The sequence below is a fragment of the Hypomesus transpacificus genome, chromosome 6 (assembly GCF_021917145.1).
Source record: "Hypomesus transpacificus isolate Combined female chromosome 6, fHypTra1, whole genome shotgun sequence".
NCBI lineage: Eukaryota > Metazoa > Chordata > Actinopteri > Osmeriformes > Osmeridae > Hypomesus > Hypomesus transpacificus.
Genome location: NC_061065.1, coordinates 11,430,679 through 11,439,630, shown reverse-complemented (window position 1 = coordinate 11,439,630; position 8,952 = coordinate 11,430,679). Strand labels below are relative to the sequence as shown.

The 8,952-nt window shown below is 44.6% G+C and overlaps 1 protein-coding gene across 1 annotated transcript; it reads right to left on the bottom strand.

Moving 5' to 3' along the window:
- Positions 1–2,355: 2,355 nt before the first annotated feature.
- Positions 2,356–8,321, bottom strand: zc3h14 (zinc finger CCCH-type containing 14). Its single transcript, XM_047022158.1, has 17 exons — positions 8,132–8,321; positions 7,691–7,733; positions 7,464–7,578; positions 7,310–7,350; positions 7,015–7,189; positions 6,129–6,471; positions 5,718–5,911; positions 5,411–5,511; positions 5,066–5,221; positions 4,860–4,937; positions 4,567–4,729; positions 4,094–4,314; positions 3,842–3,974; positions 3,476–3,612; positions 3,146–3,252; positions 2,814–2,920; positions 2,356–2,619 (listed from the first exon to the last, which is right to left on the bottom strand). Exons 1-17 carry the CDS (start codon positions 8,165–8,167, stop codon positions 2,616–2,618), a joined length of 2,154 nt encoding a protein of 717 aa, XP_046878114.1. The 5' UTR covers positions 8,168–8,321; the 3' UTR covers positions 2,356–2,615.
- Between the last annotated feature and the right edge of the window lie 631 nt (positions 8,322–8,952).

Sequence of the window (8,952 nt, the reverse complement as noted above, 5' to 3'; positions counted from 1 at the left end):
TGTTCTGGTTCTTTACTGAAGGATGGTCAGTAGTTTGTGTATCAAACTAAATTACGATACATTTTGAAGTTGGACGTTTTCATCAGTACAGGCTAACATGCAGTATAGGTGTGTTTCAAGGCTGTAGCCATGGAGTCAACATTGGTGGGGACATTACATTTTTTATGATAATTTCAGACAGCGTGTGTGGTTGCCTGTCGTAGCACATTTATATTTGTATTAACATTTTTATATAAATATTGGGGGGGACATCTTGACCAGATGTAAATATTGGGGGGATGTGTCCTCCATAAATATGATTATGGCCTTGTTGTGTTTTCCTTAATTTGTACATTCTGGTGACACAACGGAGCAAATTATTGTTTTGTTTTTTTCTTTCAAAAAAGACGTGGCTGTTATAGATCATTACAGAAACTGCATCAGTCTGACGTTGGATTGCGGTGAACGGCTGAAATAAATTGAAAGACTGCAATCTCATACACTGTGTAATCGAAAACACTGCCCCCTACTGTGTATTATAAGGAAGTATAATGAAACAAGAGAAATTACAGCAGTTGACCGGAAGGAGGCAGTCGGTTGTAGAGCTTTTTGAGTGGGAGATCACCTATTTGTCGACCCCCCTCCCTCAAAATAGTGAGATTTGCTGCGCCAATATGAACAACATTTTTTGGTAAAAACACAAAAGGAGACCGAGTCCCGCTATATTGCTCAGGCTGCACTACAGCGTCTATTCACAGGCGCGATCCCACTACTGAGCGGCACGGGGGCTTTGGCCTGCTCCGTTTCCGACCTGGGCCGGTGCACCCCTCCTTAGACGACCTGGTGGTCCCGGGCTCCCCCAGGAGCACCATATCGATACCGAACTTAGTGCGGACACCCGATCGGCATAGTGCACTGCAGCTCAGAACTCCTGAGCTCAAACGATCCGCCAGCCTCAGCCTCCCAGTAGCTTGGATTACAGGCGCACGCCACTGCACCCGGCGAGTACTCATGAGGTTTTTACTTCTTTTGACTCTGTGAAAGAGATTGCGCAATCGGCAACATACTGTGCTCTGCACTGCACTCTTGTGGTGACATGTGGATTTACAAGAGAGGTTGGGAGAGAGGGTGCACCTTTCACTGCAACATGAAATTTTGATTAATATTCTATTTCACATACTAGTCAGAATTATGACCGGAGTTAAATGGGACATTGCATGGAAATGGTAGATTTTGTGTTCCGCTTCCAGATTTTTAAATCATTTTCATCATAGGTCGCATTGTCTTCTTACTGTTCGGATAAATATTTGTTTCACCGAAATGTACCTACAGTAAAAACGATTTATTATAAGTGTTGGACCTGTGTATTGAAATTAATTTCATATATTCTGTAGGCCTAACCGTAATGAATAGATAAATTGTCATTTCCGCCCAATTTTCCTACATCTTCCTCTATTTCGAATAAAGATATATCTTATTTTGATAGATACAATCCCGTTACTGTTCCCTCGGACTAAGGGAAAACTGAAGATGAGTATATCCAAAACCACTGTAAAGGACTACAGACCGCTCTGTCTGCTCACATGATAGATTAGACGGCAGCATCACTTTGGAAGAAGACGATTAACTTTTCACTCTACAACCTGCCTATTGTCGGAGACGCCGACGCTGAGGTCAAGAAGCTAATCCGAGTAGTTGCGCACATGGAACACCTTTTCCATCAGTACGGCAGATGAATTGTCAAATATCATAAACCTGCCCGTTGTCACAGACCACGATGAATGAGGCCCCCTGGAACCAAGGGCTCTTGAGAAGGTTCAAAATCTGGTTCAAGTAGTAGAAGGAGAATGCTGCAGCTGAGAAGATGAAGGTAGAGGATGATATATTCGTCTCCTTTTTACTGCTATAATTGTTTTTGTTAAAGTTGGTAATCTACCTAATTTTCCCTCTCCTTCTCCAAGTTGTCTCTTTCCAGGACCAGGTGTGTTTCTTCTAGTGCTTGCTTCCCATTTTACTTCAAACTCAAAGTATGGATATATTTTTGTACACCCCAACCTGGCCATACCCACAGAAAGTTGGGGCTTGATTTCTCTGGAGGAGCCATATAAGACTAGCACTATCTTTTAATTTACTATTGAACCTGAAGCAAATTCAAGTGTTCAAGTCCAACTCTATACATGTTAACCATAGTCCCTATGTACATGTTAACCTTAGTTCTAGGTTGGTTTGGATGTCTAGTTGCGTCAGGACAAACCGAGACTCAACGCTATATTTGTTTTATATAGGTTTTCCCTCCCATTACTACCAGCCAATGATTGACCCTAAATAACATAAGACACATGAAAAATATTCACAATCAAAAGACAGACACTGACATGTTGATATGGGGTTCTTTTTCTTTTACTCACCCTCCCCCCCAGTAAAAAAAAAGAAAAAGTCAAGAGTACAGCAACTTACAAAACCCAGTTACAGTACCTGTTAAGTTCTATTAAAAGTAAGTTTCACAAATAAAATAAAAATGAATTTAAAGATGAAATTAAACAACAGATTTGATAGTGTGGTAAATCCAGGGGAACTAATCAAAGCTGCGATTCTTCTTCCACAACAGCAGCAGCACATCTGGGCCGGTAAGGATCTCAACTACAAAAAGGGACAAACAAAACACTGGAGTTAACTTACAATACAACCATATACCTGCAGACCAATAGTCATATCATACTTATATACATTATATTTCACTGTATCAATTAGTAAATGATACTATACCTGCTTAGTCTCAGCGCTCTTCATGTGTGTATGTGTAGTGTGTTTGTAGTGTGTGTGTTCCTTCCTACCTGCTCTGAGTTTTTGTCCATTTGAGGGCGTGTCTGGGAGGTACAGAGGTGGAGGGGTGGTAGAAGGTACACCCCGTACGCCTGCACTGGGCTGCAAACCTGCAAGGCTGCATATCAAGACAACGTGTTACCATCCAGTCTGTTCCTGCTGGGGTGACTCCACTTTTACACTCAGAAAAACACTGGCAGCTGCACTACCGCTTACAGGACACAACTGTCACAATACTTCTGGATGTATAGATACTATTGAGACCATACAAAATGCATCTAAAGTCAAGGTCTCAAAGAATGGTGCTCCAGAATCACACGTATAGGGCGGTCATGTGTACTACCTTGGGGTGGTAGAAGGGGCAGTCCACCTTCTTACAGTCTGGGAAGAAGCGGCACACACTAGCACTCTGCGACTGTGGAGCTGGAGTAAAGAGAGCTGGAGTAAAGACTGAAGGGGAGACAGGAACAGGGATTCAAAAGCTACACATCTCAAATGTCTACAGGGTTACCTTTCTGATTTTTTTTTGCAGTGGGGACAGGTCTGTCCGTACGTCTTAGTTCTCAAGGACGCACGCCGCAATCAGCCCAACCCATTCAATTACAAAAACTCATGGTGATACAGGGATTTATTTCCTGGTAATACTGGCTGCTGTGTGGGTGTGTCCTCCTACCTGGTCTGGGAGGGGGGGCGGGGCCTCTGCGGCTCACGTGAGTGAAGGGGCAGTCTGGCTTGGTGCACTTAGCATCGTATTTACAGTTGGGGTGGACGAACAGACATTTCTCTCCAAACTTGCAGTTGGGGAATGTCCTTCCATGAGACAAGAATGAAGACAAAAGAGATTAAAACAGAGCAAATCTGCATGCCATATACCTATAGCCAGAATAATCATCAACTTCACCATTCTGGATGAGCAAAATTATAAAAAGATGTTAAATAATGTGGGGGTGTGCAGCAAAAGCAATATTCAATCCTTGCATTTTCAAATCCCATCTTCAGAATGTCTCACCTGTGCCGTCTGTGTTCACCGAGTACTTACTTGCACTGTGTGGTAGGATGGTGGTATAAACAGTCGTCTGCACTCTTACACACGGGCCAGAACTTGCAGCGTTCTAGAACCTTCTGTCGTTTGACAGGGACGGCCTCGTCTTCCCCCATCTCCATCTCTTCCTCTAGAAACGGGGGGATGAGATGGAGGCCATGACTTAGGAAGACACATAATACACCATGTGCAGTACCATCTGGAACAACTACATCTCAACCTACCCCCAGTGTCCTGAAAGAGTCTTACCGTCAGCAAAGAGGGCTCCATGCTGGAGTCTCTGATGGATGCTCAGTTTTGGCTCACGGTTCAAATGGATGGCTGCCTCGGCTACGGCAGTCTTAGCCACTCTGGCACCGTCATCCGTCTCCATGTCGCAGTCGGCGAGGTTTCCAAGTGGGCTGGGGATGCCGTCCAGCGTCACGATGAACTTGGGACTAGCAGAGCCCAGCACAGAACCCTTCTCCTTACTAAGGAGACACAGAGTGGGAACAAAACCCTTCAACTAGGAAGAGCCACAACACTCAGACCAGAGGCTGAGTTTAGGTCTACAAGAAGCACAGCACTGACAAGCTAACTATTGTGAGCGCCTGGTAAGAGGGCAAGATTAAAAGAGGCGAACACTGTATGTTGTGTGTGTACCTGGCCTGCACCATGTAGCAGCAGAGGGAGTGGGTGTGTACCTGGCCTGCACCATGTAGCAGCAGAGGGAGGGTGTGTACCTGGCCTGCACCATGCGCAGTGTAGCAGGTGTGATGTCCTCCTTATCCAGAAGGCCCAGCCTGCTCCTCACAGAGACGGGCTCCTCCGCCAGGACAGGCCTGCTCATGATGAAGGAGCGCGTGTCCAGGGCCTTGCCCTCTTGCTCCTCGGCTTCCGCTGCCACTGAAGCACAAAACGCTCAGAAATACATGTTCTCTTCTATAGCAAAATACTGGGACGTTACTACCCAACTCTACAGTTTGAGAACTCTGGTCCAGACTCAAGTTGCTTGGGTAATGCAAGTTCCACCTACCTAAGTCAGAGGGCAGCGTTGTGGCGTTCTCCTCCGGAAGGTCCAACTGGAGACGGGACGCCAGCGATCTCGACTGAACTGGAAGGGAGAGGACATTGTCTCAGGATCAATATACCTTTTGTAATTAGCAGCTGCATTACATGAGATTATAATTCATCAACCAAATACACCCAGAATTCTATTGTCCAGGGTGATATGTGACCCACCAGCGTGCCTAGGGGGCTGGAGCCCAGTGGGGGTGTAGGTCTGGGGCCGAGGAGCCAGGCTGTGAAGGTGTTCCTGGACCAGCTGGATGGCGGCACTCATCTCATTGCTGACCATACGGGTCCGGGGCGCCACGGGCACTGTCTGCTTCTGGTGGACTGGAGGGAGGAGGAGGGCAACATGAAGAAAACATCACAACTCAGCCAAGAGCTTGTGTTTCTCCACTGCTCCTCTGAAGGTCTGAAGACGGATCAGGTCAGTGTCACTGGGTCAGAGTTCTCTTAAACCCCTCTAGTCATGCCCTATCACACACACTATCATTCAGCTAGCATGGGAAGCACATGTACCTGTTTGGTAAGCTGTTGTCTTGGAGATGGAATCCTGTGCCTCAGAGATGGCTTTGAGGAGCAGGTTCTTATTGGCCTGTTTGGCTGGTGGCAGGGAGGGTCTGGAGGAACACATACGACACATTCATACCCCAAGCTAATACTACTAAAGGCTTGAGCATCAGAATATGAAGCCATCATTTGAAAGACAACCTCAAAAACAAAAAGATGACACTATTCTGACATTTATGTAGATGGAGCCACATAGAGACCAGTGGCTCTTTTTAAAGCCCTAAATGCAGGTCCCACAGACAGCACCACCGCTCACCTGCGTTCTGGTTTCCTAGGCAGGGAGACCCGGCTAGACATGCTACGGGCCCCATAGCCTTCATCTTCCTCATCATCATCATCTTCTTCATCCTGGTCGTCACTATCCTGAGCCTCGTCTGCAGCTCTGCTCACCCGGACCACAGAACTGGCTACTGGCGCCTTGCGTTTTCGTGACGCCTCATCCTGCTGATGCTGTGAAACAGAACAGGATTCGGTCAAACACAGGAAGCAATATTATTATTTTTTATCGCCCGACAGGAGTCTCACGTTAACGCAGCACGTTAATGCCGATAACGGCCCACCACCAAAAAAATAAATACATCAACAATTCACTCGCAAACCCTTGGATATTCAAATAAGTTCTTAGTCCCCAAAGATTTTAAAAAGCTTCAGTTGCTGTTCAACATACCCTACTACTGCTGGCCCCATTTCTGGAGGTCCTGTTGCTTCTTCGGTCCTGCAAGGCTCCTTCCTGGTGCCTGCTGTGTGAGGACCCCTCAAAAGACCTGTAGGTGTCCGCGGACCTGCCGGAGTAGGACCTGCCGGGCGGGGGTCTGTAGACCTGCGCCGTGGCACGGCTGGAGTTTCCGCGCATGCGACCACCTGGGACGCCTACCTCCACCACGTCTGTGGCAATAAGGTCATCGTCCAGTTCAGGCTTGATGTCGATGACTGCTTCGGAGGACGGCGGCTCCATCATGGGCTTCACAGTGGATGTCAGGCGGGAGGACATCCGCTCTGCTGCGGCGGCCCTTCAGATAAATGACCATGTGTGACGTTAACCCAAGGTCGTTCATAGAGGTGGCGGTAGGTTGGGGTCAAATCTCCTACTCCATCCAGATTTACGTGTATATGTACTTACTTAATGTTTACTGAGACAAAGGCCAGAGCCACGATAACATGTTTAGCTAGTATGACAGACACACCAGATGCATTGTCAATGGAAATCCCCATCTGTTCAATGGCAGTTCCCCTACATAGCTTAAACAGCATGTTCATATTTTTGAAAAAACTAGAAATAATGGTTTTGCAGTGGTGTGTTATTAACCAGTCAACTTAAAAGTTTACATTCCTATTCTTCGTAGTCTATTTGAAAAGAGCCATTGATAGGATGAGTTTTTAGCTTGGCACCTGTTGAGCCAAGGTTATATTTAATTTTGCTGATGTTACATAATGCCTCCGGCATGAAAAGGACAATGTCTCACATGGCCTGTACTCCAACTGCTAATTACTCAACAATAAACTGATCCAAAACGTTAATATTCCAGACGTTATGATGACCTGCAGACACTCACCTTGCATGGTGGTCATGGGCAGAGCTTGACACACGGGTCTCTGCCCTGTCAGAGCGTGTGCTGGACACAGCAAGGGCCTTTGACCCCTCCCCCTTCCTGACTTCGCTCTCCAAGTCATGACTCTCAGCAGCAGGAACACCACTATCAAAGAGCTGGGGTCTTGAGGTTGCTGGCTCTACAAAAGATAAAACATCACAATATCAGCTACAAGGCCATCGCAATCAGATGCATTTTTTAATGATCTTTTACAATCAATAACCGCTTTGGCAGTAAGATAGTATTTTGGGGGACTTACCCACTGCAACAGATCTTAGTTTCTCAAGGACACCATGCAACCTGCAATGACATACAAACCCAAGCAACTCTATTGACATATTACCGCGAGGCGAATACATAACTCATTGAGAAACACTCAAGTCACGTCGTATAGAAGAAAATCTGCTAGTTACCAGACAGTAAACTTGATAGTGTTGTTCCCAAGAAAGAGAGAAAGGTCGTCTGCCATTTGTTGGGAAGTCTTCTTGTTCGCCACCATAACCATTATGTAGTCAGGGAGTTCCTCGTCTGAACAAAAAAAAAAAAGGTTAGGATAGCTCAATTAAATATGTCAGTTTCATTCATATTAGTAGGGGCAATATTTTAAAGCCGGCTTCTAAGCACTACTATCCATACTTACCCACATACGCTCCAAGTTCCTGAAGCTTGCCCTTGATGGCCGCCTGAAATATTGCATAAAAAAAGACAAGTGCCTTTAGATCTATCGTTGGTATCAGTTATATGCATGCATTATCACCAGCATTTCTAATCCAGATCGAGCTACAAGCACACACTGTCCCGCTCTGTAGCTTGACACATTTTCTACACATTTTTCTCCTGCGTAGCTGGCTGCCCACACCAATTGCTGCTAAACAAATAACTTCATGAGCTAGTTAGAAATGCATACAACAGGTTGGGATCAAAATATTTGCTAGCTAAATAGTTATTACAATAACTGTCAATCTGGCTAGCATATCACAACCACTAGACTAGATCAGACTACAGTGAGACAAATAGGCTAACCATGCTAACAGTAGCAAGCTAGCATACAACCACACACGACTATTACATTACGTCTTACCCTAATTTTCTTGCTTATCTCTGTCCCAATCTCCATATTTTCAACCTGTGAGAAACAACCGATGTTTTTTTATTAGCTTTCTAGATGCAACAGCGTGCCTAAAACTGAGTAGCTCGAAAAATGCTACAGCAGTATGTTCTTGCTAGCTAGCTAGTTAACATATACCGACACAAACACACCATCAACCGAAATGCAGTATGGGACACATGGCGATGACGTCGAGTTGATTGACCAAGCCATAGACAGTATAAAATGAACCGTGGTTATGATTTAACTGGATTGTTAACATTATGGTTCTGATCAGGTACATTTCATGTTCATAAAGCCACATTTTCAAATTATATTCCGTGGTTTACAGTATTTCTAATATACTTTAATCTCTTGATAGAATCTCTTAATCTGCTGCGAAATAACATAGACTTATAATGTTATACACTATTTAATAGGGAACTGTTTTCAAATATGTCTCTGCTGCTCTGATTTATGTATCTTTCTATTTGTTAACTGTCTTGATTGTTATCCACTGTATTTTAATCTTAATCGTTATTACTGATTTTGTATCTTATGTTTTTCATTATTGTATTTGTAAACGGTATCTTTACTATGCTTCTGTATTTCTTACCTGATCGTTCATTAATGAAAAAAACACGTTACGGGAAAATGTGGCCTTTATTGTTAATCTTTGTTTGGTTATGGGTAAATGCCATATTCATAAACAGAAATGGGCTTAAGGCAAACCAAGCTTTTTGTTATTCAAGATAGAAAAAACATATTGAGTGACTTCTTGGCTGGAAAAACAGTAAAGCAAAACGTACTAGGTC

Bases quoted from the DNA above. Each gene is read 5' to 3' on its own strand.
- zc3h14 (XM_047022158.1), bottom strand. From the start codon at position 8,167: ATGGAGATTGGGACAGAGATAAGCAAGAAAATTAGG. The intron at 4,315-4,566 runs GTACACACCCTC...GTGTCTCCTTAG, and splicing joins CTGCGCATGGTGCAGGCCAG to TAAGGAGAAGGGTTCTGTGC. The intron at 3,613-3,841 runs GTAAGTACTCGG...GTCTCATGGAAG, and splicing joins CATCCTACCACACAGTGCAA to GACATTCCCCAACTGCAAGT.